The sequence below is a fragment of the Labrus mixtus genome, chromosome 14, assembly GCF_963584025.1.
Source record: "Labrus mixtus chromosome 14, fLabMix1.1, whole genome shotgun sequence".
Classification (NCBI taxonomy): Eukaryota; Metazoa; Chordata; class Actinopteri; order Labriformes; family Labridae; genus Labrus; species Labrus mixtus.
The window spans coordinates 18,087,270-18,101,908 of NC_083625.1; the positions used below are offsets into that span (position 1 = coordinate 18,087,270).

At 41.2% G+C, this 14,639-nt stretch overlaps 1 protein-coding gene across 3 annotated transcripts in view; it reads left to right on the top strand.

Annotated features, from left to right (window-relative positions):
• LOC132988295 (roundabout homolog 1-like) overlaps nucleotides 1-12,488 on the top strand; it is an 85,729-nt gene extending 73,241 nt beyond the window's left edge. For 2 of the 3 annotated variants that reach the window (XM_061055616.1, XM_061055618.1), the window contains 21 exons: nucleotides 527-732; nucleotides 831-912; nucleotides 1,003-1,171; nucleotides 1,267-1,433; nucleotides 1,591-1,712; nucleotides 3,657-3,891; nucleotides 4,100-4,221; nucleotides 4,365-4,536; nucleotides 4,812-5,009; nucleotides 5,735-5,761; nucleotides 7,425-7,464; nucleotides 7,661-7,815; nucleotides 7,970-8,323; nucleotides 8,421-8,543; nucleotides 8,627-8,762; nucleotides 9,456-9,596; nucleotides 9,679-10,127; nucleotides 10,647-10,787; nucleotides 10,881-11,105; nucleotides 11,201-11,399; nucleotides 11,507-12,488. In XM_061055616.1, the coding sequence (XP_060911599.1) occupies nucleotides 527-732; nucleotides 831-912; nucleotides 1,003-1,171; nucleotides 1,267-1,433; nucleotides 1,591-1,712; nucleotides 3,657-3,891; nucleotides 4,100-4,221; nucleotides 4,365-4,536; nucleotides 4,812-5,009; nucleotides 5,735-5,761; nucleotides 7,425-7,464; nucleotides 7,661-7,815; nucleotides 7,970-8,323; nucleotides 8,421-8,543; nucleotides 8,627-8,762; nucleotides 9,456-9,596; nucleotides 9,679-10,127; nucleotides 10,647-10,787; nucleotides 10,881-11,105; nucleotides 11,201-11,391 (3,455 nt within the window). In that variant the 3' untranslated portion in view covers nucleotides 11,392-11,399; nucleotides 11,507-12,488. The remainder of the gene's footprint in view (nucleotides 1-526; nucleotides 733-830; nucleotides 913-1,002; nucleotides 1,172-1,266; nucleotides 1,434-1,590; nucleotides 1,713-3,656; nucleotides 3,892-4,099; nucleotides 4,222-4,364; nucleotides 4,537-4,811; nucleotides 5,010-5,734; nucleotides 5,762-7,424; nucleotides 7,465-7,660; nucleotides 7,816-7,969; nucleotides 8,324-8,420; nucleotides 8,544-8,626; nucleotides 8,763-9,455; nucleotides 9,597-9,678; nucleotides 10,128-10,646; nucleotides 10,788-10,880; nucleotides 11,106-11,200; nucleotides 11,400-11,506) is intronic. The other variant, XM_061055617.1, reaches the window with a different exon arrangement.
• The last annotated feature ends 2,151 nt before the right edge of the window (nucleotides 12,489-14,639 follow it).

A 14,639-nucleotide genomic window follows, 5' to 3' on the forward strand; every position in this document is an offset into this window, starting at 1 on the left:
TGAGTGTGTATGAATGACGTCTGATGGTCACTTTACTTAGCGATCTCTGCCATCAATGTCTGAATGGATGTGTCAGAGGACTAAAAAAGTCCATTTTACCCATTCACACCAGTTCGCACCGTGATGGCAGATGCTGATATGTTAAGTGTCTATCACTGTTAACTAATCCCATTCATACCTATTCACACACCGCAGAAGAAGAAATAGTGGGAGCAACCTGAGGTTAAGTGTCTTGCCAAGGACACATTGGACATATGGCTGCAGGAACTGGGGATCGAACCCCCAACCCTTTTTGGTTGATAGACAGCAGACTCTACCAACTGAGCCACAGCTACCCACTCTTGCTAGTTGATATCTGTTTTTTTGTATGGCATCCTCAAAGATCAAGCAATTACAACATACATCCTTCCATTTTTCAGTGTAACTGGCGCTACTAGAAAATATACAACCATGTGTTACATACTATGCAACATAGTATAATTAACAATATCTGTCTTTCCCTTTCCTGCTTCTCTTTCTTTGTTAGCTGGGTCAGAGCACCCTCCTCCTGTCATCAGACAGGGCCCACTCAATCAGACTGTGCCTGTGGACAGCACAGTGGTCCTGGGCTGCCAAACAGCTGGTTCTCCGCCTCCTACAGTCCAATGGAAGAGGGATGGTGTGGTGGTTTCTCCTGTGGACTCCCGCATGTCAATAACCGACACAGGTTCCCTGGAGATCCGCTACACTAAAGTAAAGGAGGAAATAATACAGCAGTTAGCATTTAGCAATTACAGCAGCCACACTGAGCCAAGCCACTAATATGTGCCACTGTACTTCCCCTTCTTCAGCTGGGAGATACAGGCTTCTACACGTGTGTAGCTTCTACTTCCAACGGGGAGGCGTCATGGACTGCATACTTACAAGTGGAGGGTAGGTGACACCAATTCAGACCGAGTCATAAAGGTTGTTCACTCGTGCTTTATACTGTAATGTAACTATTTGTTGGTCATTCTTTCATAGAGTTTGGAGTTATTGTTCAGTCAAATCAGCCTATGGACCCTAACCTGATGCCCAGTGCTCCATCCAAACCCGAGGTGACTGACATCAGTAGGACCTCCGTCACTCTGTCGTGGAAATCGAACCCCGGTGTCGGTGCACCGCCTACATCTTACCTAATAGAAGCTTTCAGGTTAGATATATGCAGCACCTAGCACATTTTATCTTGCATTCTGTTTAAAATCCATAAAGCGTCATGACACTTTCCTTGTATTTCTGTGTCTGCAGTTATACGTTGGGCAGCAGATGGGTGACCCTCGCTGAGCACATAAAGACACAGACTTTTGTACTGAAGAACCTGAAGCCTGCTACTGTCTACCTCTTTATGGTCAGAGCGGTGAATGAGTATGGCCTCAGTGACCCCAGCACCATCTCTGATTCTGTCAGGACACAGGGTCAGTGTGAGCTCTTTTCATTCCATTTTTTTCAAGCTTTACTTTATATTGTTGTTCAGATGAAGTACATGTTTTTTTTTTTTTTTTTTTTAAAGTCAAATAATCAATGCATTAATGTTGCCATTTTCCTTTCTGCTTTTCCTTTTTGTACTAACAGAGAGCAGCTCAACCATGCAGGGAGTGGACCACCGCCACATCCAGAGGGAGCTGGGAGATGTGGTTATCCACCTTCACACGCCAACTGTCATTTCATCCTCTGCCGTCAGGGTGCAGTGGATGGTAAGGGGACCAAAGCATGATAACTGCCCTGCACACAGTTTGCAATTACGCTACATTTTTTTACTCTGCCTAAGCACCCTCTCATTTTTCTTTCTCTTAAGCATAAAGGTATAGTATGGAGATAGTATTGTTGTAGAACTGTTTGTCAATGATAAAAATTGGATCAATAAATACATACAGAGATTTGTAAAATTTGTAAATGCGCACATAACTCTTTATGGATGAAGAGTCTAAGTGAATCTCTATTTTTAGATTTAGTTGTATTATTCAATTAAGTGTCAGTAGGCTTTGGTGTGTGCAGGAAAAACTGTCCGTGTGGACAACAAATATAGATATCTGCATTAAAACGCAGCTAACAATCAATTACGGATCAAACATTTTCACTTGAACCACAAATCTGCCTGAACTTGCGTCACAAAAGCCAATCAGTCTTTAGAATTCCCTGACTGAATGCATCAGAAGTGATCGATAAGACCTCCATTCAACAAACAAGCATTTCAAATACTTTTTTCTTCTCTTCCTGAGGACAAACCTGACAAAGCTTGGTCGTTTTCTTTTACAAATCTGCATCATGATGTTGTTATATGCATTAATTACAAGTGAAGAAATTCAGTTTCTTTTTTGGGCTGAGTGAAGCCGCTATGTAATTTAAAATAATCCATTGAATTTAGACTCAACAGATGAGTGGACGCTTTTCTGGGATCTCGTGGACAAAAGAAAGGAAGGCGTTTACGTTGCAGATGTAAAGTGTTGTGGAGAGTCAGTGTTGACTTGAAGTCTTTTACGCTAAACGGTGGATTCACCTAAATTACAGAGAAATTTACATCCGTTCTCATAGACATAGATTGTCTATCAGATGATGATAGATGATGTTTGCTGATGGCTTCCAAGATTGCATGTAAACAAACGGCCTATTGAGAGGCCTGCTGCAGCTGTGACTGATGACTTGTGTGTTGTTGTTTTTTATCTACGTATCTGAAGATCAGTATACACCTTTTGCAAATATTTCTTTCGCATCTGCAGATCTGCAGTTAGCATTTGTGGATCTATAGTCACGATTTGCAGATCTGTGTACACAGTGTGTATCTTTGAATGCGTCTTTAAATGCAATTATAAATCTATTTACACACCTTTGTGCACAATTTTTGATATATTTTTGCATTTGCAGTTTTGCACCAATAGTATCTCCGTACCAACATGAATGGGCATATACCCTGTCATCATTTCTGAATCGTATATGAAGAGCAATAGGAGAAACTAAGCTAAATTGTAGCTTGTGTGAAAATGAAGCAGAATGTTAAAAACATTCATCTGCTGAAATGGTCTGGTTTTCTGTTTCAATATGTATCCCCACACAATAAATCCAACTGCATAAGAGAAGATCATTATCTGTAAATTTGGTGAGATAAATTATGTTTTGTTCCAAACACTTAAGAATTTATTTGCAGCATTTTTTTTTTTTCTTCGTCTGGGAGGATGTGTGTGTTCAGATGTGTGTCGCCACAGCAATCTGTAATGGCATCTTTGTGACAATCATGTGGTTTAAATGGAAAGTGTTTATCCCACTGCTGGATTGAGTTTAACTTGAACCGTGCCGAGAGGGAAACTATTAATGACCTCACATTGTGGTTTGCAACAAGATTACACAGATATGAGGAAATGTTCATCTGTAGCCCCCCTAAAGGGAAGGGTAATTAACTGAGTTTTAACAGATCCTTCCTGCAGGATATTCACTATCAAAAAAAACAAGACGAGGCTGTTGTTTTAGCTCACATGGAGGTATTATTGTGAGCTGAAACTTCACTTGCATTACAGCAAAAAGAAACAGTTAATCAAAACAACTTATTCTCATCTAAACCTTTTGTTCCTCATGATCCAAAAAAAAAGTCCCAAACTCATGAAATACTTATCTGCAGCGTATTTATTTTTTCTTTTATCCACTAGGTTGAGCAGCAGTCGCCGTACATCCAGGGTTACAAGGTGCTCTACAGGCCGTCTGCTCACCACGGGCAGCCAGAGGGGCAGTGGAGTTTCCTGGAAGTACGAGCCTCGCGGGAGGACGGGGTGGTGATCGGTCAGCTGAAGAGAGGAGCCATCTATGAGTTCAAAGTGCGCCCGTTCTTTGATGAGTTCCAGGGAGCTGACAGTGAGGTGAAAGTGGTCAGGACTATGGAAGAAGGTGACTTTTCTGAGAAGTTTGGTTTGACAGTATTAAATGTTTCCATAAATACATCATAGGAATTGAAACAACTTGCTGCAACTGTTTTTTTTTTCTTCCTATATCACGGTTTCTTTGAGATGCAAATATGTACAGTATTTGATGTAAACAGCACGAGATGAGATTGCGTTTATGTCTGCATGGCTAATTGTATTTGTCCTTGTCTTAGCCCCTAGTAAAGCACCCCAGGGCGTTACAGTGACAAAGAGTGATGCCAATGGGACTACAATCCTTGTTGCTTGGAAACCGCCTTCAGAACGGGAGGAGGCTGGATTCATTCAGGAGTATAAGGTGAGAAAAGAAGGCCCCTGCCCTGCCCTCGCCTGAACTGAACTCATGCTCTAAATCCTTCAGTTTGAATGAAACTAGCAACTTTATTGGCCTGGTGATGCTTCTTGTGTTTTCCAACACACATTTTCTTATCTTCTCTGTAGATCTGGTGCCTGGGTAACGAGAGTAGGTATCATGTAAACCAGTCTGTAGACGGCTCCACCTTCTCTGTGCTCATCCCCAGTCTGGCACCAGGAATTCGCTACAGTGTCGAGGTCGCAGCCAGCAATGGTGCAGGACCCGGGGTCAAAAGTGATGTCACTTTCTTTCAGTTAGGTAGGAGACACTCCCAGAAATGTTGACTTTGTTTAGTTTAGGGGTCAAGATAGGATCTAAGCGGGGGATCTTTGGAATGTTTTACGCCGCCTTTTCAAGTTACAGTTATGATGAGAAATAAATGAAGTATCGTATTATGCCAACCCTATTTGACCAACTTTTTAAGAAAGTTTGTCAATGCTTTTATACCTTAACACAAGTTCTGCAAATGATTGCTGCTAATTTGATACACGTGTAATTTCTGATTCCTATCTTTTCTTCATTTATGGGTTTAGACTCTGCAGGCCAGATGATGGATATCAGTGAAGAAAGAGACACTCTGTCTCAGCTCTCAGACGTTGTGAGGCAACCAGCTTTTATTGCCGGCATTGGTGCCACCTGCTGGTTGGTGCTCATGATTTTCAGCGTGTGGCTCTACCGCCACCGCAAGAAGAGAAGTGGCCTCAGCAGCACCTACACTGGCATTCGTAAGGGTGTGTGTTCCTCCTGTCGTGTGTATACCTTTAACTGTAAGACATTTATGTGTAAGAATCTGACCATGTATGTTAGTGTGTGCCTGCAAAAGAGGAGGTAATGTTATTTTTTGGGGCACATCTGAAGGTCATTTTGATTAAAGAAAGAATCAAGCCATGACATACTTCCCTCCACACTAAACAGCAGACCTCAACTCAGTGATATTAAGGATTATCCACAGACGCTGATATGCAGATCACATCAAAGGGCAGGAAAAAAAAAAAAAGGTCTAATCTGCCTTTTGACACAAAGACTTCTGAATCAAAATTTGCATTTGGGACCATGCAGACAGTCAGAAGCTGACCTTTAGTCGCTCATTTGTGAGAGTGTCATTTCCTCAACACAGACGGTTCTTAGAGGCACTGGCCTGTCAACATGTCTGCTACAATACTGCTGTTATTCCCACTCTTTCTCTACGGCTGACTGTCACCCCCATTAACCTTCACCTGGACTCTCGCATTAAAGGCGGAGGCAGCAGAGAGACAGATGGCACGCGGTTATTTAAATATTTCAATGCATCCGTTTTTTTACATGAAGAGATCACACAGCAGAGTACATGCAGAGAAAGGACAACACAAACACATGAGGAAAGCTAATCATGTAGCTATAATAATAGTAAAGTGCATTAAATGTATTTAAGTTTGCTTATCTAATTCCTCCTTTCTGTCTTTGTCTGTTTCTACAGTCCCTTCATTCACCTTTACTCCTACAGGTATGTACTGCTGCACAATTGATCGATTGCTTTGGAATCTAACAGATATTAAGTAGAGTTAACTTGGATTGTAGTTAACTGATGGGTGCAATTCAGTTTTTCATCCCAGATGTGTCATTTAAAAGTTTTTACTTCCTAATACTGATTCCCATACCAGAATACTGGGTACTGATCCAATGCCAGTGTGATTAAGGAATTAGAATAATATTATTCTATATTATCAGCTGTGGCTCAGTGGTAGAGTTGCTCGTCTCTGAACCGGAAGGTTTGGGGTTCGATTCCCAGCTCCTGCAGCCACATGTCCGATGTGTCCCTGGGCAAGACACTTAACCCCAAGTTACTCCTGCAGCTTTGTCGGTGCCGTATGAACGTGTATGAATGGGATTAGTTAATACTGATTGACACTTTACATAGAAACATCTGCCATCAGTGTGTGAATGGGTGGGTCTGACATGGGGTGTAAAAGTGCTTTTAGTAGTCAGACGACTAGAAAAGCCATTTGTCCATTTACCATTTATTATCAAACAGCTTCATGCCTCTTCTACTAAGCCTGTAATGCATCTTTAAACATCTCTTAAAACTGAAGCCTTGCACTCTTCATATCAACATTTTAATCATCACATTCCAATGTAGAAATGGCCCAAATGACATACTTTTTTGTTTTGCATATTGTATGGTTTGCTGTGGTGAACAAGAATTGATTGATGGCAAATCAAATAGATTTTTTCAAGCCTTAACATTTATAGTCACCAAGCCTATCTTGCATTTAGGCATTACATGAGTCATTTCTGTCACTGCTATTGTGTTTGGGACAACTCTATTTATCATGTAGGCATATAGACATAGAAAGTATAGAACAGGTGAAAGATTGCACAGTGCTTAAAAAAGTATGAAGTGATGTTGGGAACATCTCATATAAAGGAGAAGTGCAGTTGGATTAATGTTGTGTCTCTTCAAATAACATTATAAAGAGTATGAACTAGAACTGATCCTTTTGTTAAATGTCCTGAGAAGGCTGACGCTGGTGTTAATATTTAGTACTGTATAAAGACTAATTGACTGATTGATTGACATACAAGACAATATAGGAAAAAAATGGAATCAATGAAATAAAAGATCATCATGAATATGCTTAATTTAGTTCAAGAATGTTCTTCTTAAGTGGAAACTATCAACATCTACAGTATACTAACATGACATAACATGTCAATGTGTGTTTGGGGAATCAATTACACTAACTTTAAGAAAGCATCAGCATGTGCTTTTGTGTAAAGATATGCTAACAGTCTTCTTCAAGCACCTGCTTGCTATGTTAGGTTCATTTGATTTAATAAGGTATATATTAATAGGATTCTACGGGAAATGTCTAAGTTTGATGTTTTACTGGTGCAGAAGAAACTGACATAAACAGTGTTTCTGATTCAGTCCAGACATAATGCTGAGACCGGTAGAGTCACGGGCTATTATTTTGGCCTGTCTCTATGTAAATTAAACCACAGAGTCAGACCCTATTAATGGAGGCATACACAGAAGTGAGTGTAGACGTTGACTTAAGAGTTTTGCTTAGAATCTTTCTCTGCCTTTTGTGGGTTTTTTCTACATTTGGCACTTCCTCTTTCTGACATCTCTTCAAGGTTTCTTGTTTTTCTATTTCTCTTTACAGTGGCATATCAAAGAGGAGAATCTGTGTGCAGTGCTGGCAGGTGAGTGGTATATTTGTTCCTTTGTGTTATATAAAAACGAATTAGAGCAGGGCACTTACATTGTTGGAACACTAGGGGGAGGTGTATCCCTTCTGTAAAGTATGAACCTGGCGCATCCCCACCCCATGCTCATCCATCAGCCTTATTTGAAAACAGCAGGTTTTGATTGACAGCTCTGTGATCCTCCTTGTTGCAGACCTGGTCTTCTCAGCATGGGTGAACCTCTCAACCAGCTGTGGCTGCCAGACAATTGGCCGAATGCATGTGCCAATCACAAGGACTGTAGCATCAACTGCTGCAATAATGGCAACGGCACCAGTGACAGCAACATGACAACATACAGCCGACCAGGTCAGTGTCAGACTGAGTTCTAGTTGCTAGTATAAAATCCTTTCAGATTCAGATTTAGAGTCTAATTTAAAATCATTCATATTCCTACAGTACTAAGGCTTTTTTCTCTATCTGCACATCGATGAGCTGTTTTTGTGCTTTATGTCCTCCTCAGCTGACTGCATAGCAAACTATGGGAACCATCCAGAGAACAAACAGGGCGGACAGCTTGGTTCTGAGACGGCCATTTATAGTGATGTGAACCTTTCCAACAAGCTCAACGAGATTAAAACATTCACCAACTCCAACTTGGGCTATGTGAGTCCTGGAGGAGATTACGAGCCCATCCCATACGCCACCACACAGCTCATCCAGGCCAGCATTAAGAATAAAGCAGCCACAGGGGGGGCTGCTGCAGAGCCTCTGGACATGCCCTGCTGGAACAAACCCCCCAATCCTCCTCCAATACCCAAGGAGATGGCAGCACAGATGCAGTACAATATAATAGAGAAAAATATGCTAAATAAAGGTAAAATAGGGTTACATTTCTTTTCTCTTTTTTTTGTTTTTGTTTTACATGTTCAAAAAAATAAAGAGTTTGCACATTCTTGCTTCTTTGTCGTCAGATCATCTTCAAGGAAGTGAAGGAATGATCCATCCTAAAACTCTGCCCTACAACCAGATGAGCAGAGATCACAGCACAGGAGGCTCACACCACAGCTCCGACAGAGGCAGCAACAGCACCTCAGGTGAGGCCGACAGCAGCTCGGGATTTCACTGAGCCAAACCAGAAGTCTGTGTTAACCTTGATGTGTTCATTCATGTTTCCCAGGGAGTCAAAATCAAAAGAAGGGAACGCGGGCCCCAAAGCTGCCAAAACCGAATGCAGTAAGCTGGGGAGAAGCCCCGCCCCCTCCTCATGCCAATGCCTGGGACTGCGATGATTATAGCCTACCAATGGAAAGGAGGTGATGGTGGAAAAATTTTTACGAAATGTGATGTAAAACACAGATATGAAAAGTGTGTTGACATGGGGTCTAGTGACAGTTTTTCACATGAATTGCATTAAATATGCACCAGTCTGCACAAAATGTCCACTGTTAGTTTTATTCTTGAATGTATTGTGCAAAAAAAGCAAATTAGTAGCAATACTAATATTATAGTTGTATATTAAACAGCTATTCTTTTGCCTGGTTTAGAGCTTGAAAAGAATATGAATAGGTTTTCAGACTCACATGAGCATAATTGCTGCTGTAAACACCTGCAAACCCTTCACAAACAACATGGCCTTATTGTCACAGTAAAAGGCTTTCAAAGAACTAATTACACGGTACAGTTTCGGTTTTCTTCATTGTCCGACAGTCGGTTTATTAGGGGAGAGGGTTTTTTTTTTATAATTGAAATTACCTCATGAAATGTACAGAACAGTAAACAGGCGTGCATTCAAGACACGTGCCACATTTCAGCAATAAAAACCAGATGGTGCAGAAAGCTTATTGTTCCTCTTTGTGTGTTTTTCTATGATGGAAATTTGTGTTTTTCAACGGAGGGCCGAGGGATTTGCATTTAAGTCTAATGGGCTGTGACTAATGCGTAAGGACTGCCAGCACCCCTCATTCCTTTAGCCATTACCTCATGTCAGTTGTCCTTTTTCTCATCAGTTTTGATCCAGAGGAGAGGATAGAAGGCTGCCCGACTCCGCCAGTTAGAGGTGCAGCCTCATCCCCCACTGAAGGGTCCTATAGTCATCCGTCCAGCACAGGAGCACATGGGGACCTGAGTAATGGAACTGCGCACCTCAGGTAACCAGATTTACCCTTTGTGACACTACATTAAATCTCTTTTAAGTGATGCTACAAATGCTGCACTGATACACTTTTCCAGCCACCCTCGCGCTCTTTCCCCTCCACACACCTACAGCTCCATACCCCTCTGTATGGATGCTGATGGACAGGAAGACGAGGAGGAGGAGGAGGAAGAGGAGGAAGCAGAGGAGGAGACCGACGCTGAGCTCCCTGAAAGTCGCTACAGCCAACAACCCCATAGCCAGCAGAAGTACAAAAATCAGCTGCACCATCCGTCTGCACACAGGCTGCTTCTCCACGGGCTGGAGCAGACCCCGGCCTCCAGCACCGGGGACCTGGACCAATCGGTCACAGGGTCCATGGTGAACAGCTGGGGCTCAGCATCCGAGGACAACATCTCATCAGGCAGGTCCAGTGTTGTCAGCACCTCGGAGGGATCCTTCTTCACAGACGGCGACTTCAACCAGGCTGTCGCGTCTTCGCGGGATATTGTCGGCCTCCGCATGTGCAGATACCCAGAGGAGTCAGGTGAGAAAGCATGTGGGGAAGAAAGGTTTTATTACTCCTCCATGGATTGTGACGCAGCCTCTAGCGACACGTTTCTCAAAATGATAGATTTCTTGGCAAGAATTGGATGATTAAACTTCAATATATTTATAGAAAACAGTTGCCATGCAAATTTCTGATTTCTTCAAGCAGTTCAGTCATTAGGCGTACTTTGACTGAGTTAAATCTCCTGTGAGGAGATTTTTTAGTTGGCTGTATATCGACAGAGGGTGTTCCCCTCATTAGATCGATGAAACAGGCTGAAGTCACTTGTGACATTGTATGACCTTCAAAAGCAAACAAGACCTTCAGCAACAATATAACATTTGTGACGCTAACTGCTTTGTTCAATTTGTCATGAATTAATTGATTTCTGTTTGAAAACTATGACTCAGATGCTTGAAATAAATGTCTCACTATTTTATAACATAACAACTTTAAGTGAGCTGTTACGTAATGAACGAAGCATTTCATCTTTGTTCTTAATCTGTATTGTTTCAGGCCGGCGGCACCAGCGACCCAGCAGCCCCATGTCCACAGACAGCAACATGAGTCCTGCAATAACACAGAAGAGGCCCAGGAGGCATAAACAGAACCAAGCGGGTGAGCAGGACTACCAACCCAAAGACGTATTCAATGATGGTAAGGAGGACTGCGTCATAAATGGCATTAGAGATTTTCTGCTCATCTCTTAATAGCTCTCACATTTGACTCCCTGCTCTGCTCTGTCCCCAGACTCCTGCATGCCTCTGAGTTTCTCCAGCCAGATGTCCCATGTTGACTATAAAGTGAGGGGGGCCACGCTGCCTCGGATGGGCTCTGGGGATGCGCGGGGTCGACGAGGCAGCACTGGGACTCACAGGGTCAAAGAGGTGGCTCCCAATGAGCAGAGAGAGGGCCAGGACAAGCACAAGTCTCCAGGCGGAGGAAAAGGAAGCAGCAAAAGCCGACAGCACTCAGGTTCTGGATGGGTTATATAGCACAATTATGGGGCAGCTACTATGTTTTTAAGTGGCTTTTAAACGAAAATACTTTCTGTGTTGTCTCCTCTTCAGAACTAGGGGACGTCTTACTGTACAGTCGCCCCTCTTTTCCATTAGGTCAGGTTCAGAGGGATCCTGTTGATGCTAACTCAACCAGCTTTATGTCAAGTGGAGACTCAAGGACCAAACAGAGAGGACAGGCGCCACCTATAGGACAGGTGGAAGAGGTAAATCCAAATCAGGCATTCAAACTCAAAATTTGAATTTAATGGTAGGTATGTCTTTTGACTAAATATATGATTCTTCTATTAATTATCTGTGACTCATGTTTACTGACAATGCAATGAATAAATGTGACATTGTTTTTTTATTTCACAGTCCTGAAGAGCTAGAAGAAAAGGAGCAACAAAAGCACAAACCGAATTTCCCACCGGTTGCTTCAAACAAAGGACTATGAACCTTTAAGAAACAGAAAAAGACTGCACAATACATTTTTGTACTTCAAATTTCCCATTAGGTGTTGGAAAAAAAAAAGTGCTCTCATGTTTAAAGTGTGTGGACTGGATGCACTGTTTTATTGTTTGCTTTGTGGGCGAGCGGCTTCCAGGAGCAGGAGGTTGTGAGTGTCTGTTGTGACCGCTCGACGCGGTCCATACATGATCTTTCGCTTGTCTGGTTATTTTATTGTAGCTGTTCTTCAGTCATTACCAGCCATCTTGTAAATTTTTGAAATTGTTTACTGCCACAGAAGTGCTTCAAATTCAAATTTTATATAACAGTGTTAATGTTTTCTAAGTGATGTACATCTTGTCTTTGTATGATTTTGTTTGACTTTGGTTATAAAAGCACAATCACTTAATTTTATTCTAAGTCTTTATCATATGGATTTTCAGTCTGGAGGAAATCAGTGGTCGGAGTCTCGTTAATCATGTCATCACTTCCGGACGGGCGGAGAAGATGATTGTTGAATGTGATTGTGCATTCTGTTGCGTATACATTTGAGCTGCTTTCATTCAGATTTAAACTATCTGTTGTGTGTACTGAGAGAATTGCATGCAGATTTTTCCCTGTTGGAGGTTTTTACTCTTCATCTTGACTGCTTTGTCCTCCTGTATAAGGATGATGAACACTCTGCTCATGGACTGGTTCCATTCATTGTTTTCTACACTGAGTCCATTTCATTTAGTCCTGATGTGTTGCCTTCACATTGGCCATAATTTCTAGTGTAGGGCTGGACAATATGCTTTGTTTATTGATTTAGTGACTGCTAAATCTAGGAAAGACTTATATATTATATTTCAATAAACAGAATTGTGTCTTAATCCCTTAGAATAAAGAAAGAAAAACTACAAAAAAAAAACCTTTAACCAAGTGTTCAACCACCTGTCCAGGGGTGCAAAAGCTTAAAATTGACATGTAAAGAAGGCACAAAAAAGTGAAAATGAAACCCTTGCAATGAGTAAATATATATGCTTTATTTATAATTGTACATTTAAATTATGGATTTGTGTCATATTGTCCAGCCTTATTCTGTAAATTAAAAATGGAACAAATATGTCACTTTAACTTCTATGTTTCAATAAAAATTGCTGTTCCTAAAGCAACAACAACAAATCTACTTTTAATTTATTGCTTTAAACTATTTCTGCATTGCATTTCCTAACCTTTGATTTTCAACCAGGAAAACTTATGACATGTCATCAAGACTGTAAATATTAATGGACACAGCCTGAGTGATGTCACCCATATGTTACTGCTAGGGGGCTTTGGAAGCCCATCATTGGCGGTCGCCATGCTGGAAATGCTGTCTCAACCTAACTTTCATTCAACCTAACGACAGGAGCTGGAGCTGAGACGGGGTTTAAGCCTCTTGACAAACCGTTACATCACGCCCACCTGTCAATCACATCAGCTACACACCTAACTATGGATAACACATAAAGTTCATGAAATCAAAACTGATGTGCACTCTGTGCAAATTGAGGCATGAGCTATTCAGACCTATTTTGTATGTAAACAGGTTAATTTCTACTGTAAAGAGTGGCTTATTTGGGGTTTGTTTGTGACTTGCGGGTCTCTTGGAGCCAGCCTCAAGCAGACACTGAAACTGCAGGATTTTGCACGTCGGCATTCTTTTTCAACAGCAGAGGTTGCTGCTTGATCTAGCTCCTTTTTGCTGTTAAAAATGCAAAAAAAAAAAACCATTTAATTATTTCCCTTAAGTCACTCATATGCACAAGAGTTGTTTTCTTTACAGTTGGAATGAAACATTTAATGTCCTTTGTACTGCCTTTACTCGATATCTGATATAATTACAGTAACTCTCACTCATTTGAAATAAAACTGTAATTTGTATTCCTGTAACACGTATAGCGAGGATTTCAGACATTTTAAAAGTAGCTTTGTAATACATCTTTTATCTTGAATCACACATGACTAACATTTGGTTCACTGATTTCCTACTACAAGAAACTTTTAGCGTATCTGGTTGATGAAGTGTGAAGGTGCTCTGGCCTACGATTGAGATGTGAAAAACTTCACTCTTTATGTAGAACTAACTTAAAATATTATTTTAAATAACCCTTGGTGCATAACAGCATGGACTTTTGGTATGTCAAAAAGGGAATGAGAAATGTATGTGAAGTATTCCTAAAGGTAGGTCAGTGTTGAGAAAGTTAGGATTTGTACCTTCATTATTTATAATTCAAAAAATCTTGAAAAATATTTGTTCATTTATGTATTTTGGGTTGAGTTTCTGATTTCCATCATCTAAATCATCTAAATTCTTTCTGAACATCCTTCAGCCTGTCCCGCAGGTAAACACGTCCCACTCTGCAGTAGTTCTTCTGAGGTAGAGGAGGAAGAGTAAAAAGAAACTGCAGGATGTGATGAGACATGCTGTTTAATTAACCTCACTTACCAACCTCCATCAACACACAGCAGCTGTGAGACGTTGAAAGGAGGAAGGTGTCTCACAGATGTCTTTCGATGTTTGTGTGTGTGTGTGTGACTCCCAGGTTATCACACACAGTAAGCGGTGCATCATCTGCAAATACTCAAACTGATTTTATAATCATAAAGAACTCATTGTGATTTATTACCAAGGTTCATCATGAGACAACTCGACACGCAGAGTTGATTTGCAACGGGAGAAGGTGTATGACCTTTGTGATCGTTAAGTTTTCAATTGTTTTAACTCAGTGTGACTTCTATAAAGTAGATGTCGAGGCCTGAGAAGGCCTAATTCATAAATGACTCAGACTCCTGAAAAACTGTTTCATAATTAGACTTGGATATTTGCAGAAATGTTCTCTATGTCATATTTTAAAGTGTCATTATTAGATAAATAATGGCACAGTAGTTGCTGGTTTGACTGCAATATATAAAGACGTCAATGTTCTCAGAACAAATGTGTCACATAAGGCCCAAGTGTTGTTACGAAACCCATAGAGAATTCCTCCCCCGACTCTGCGGGTCCCCAAAGCTCTACAAAGCCTTTTCTTTTGTTCTT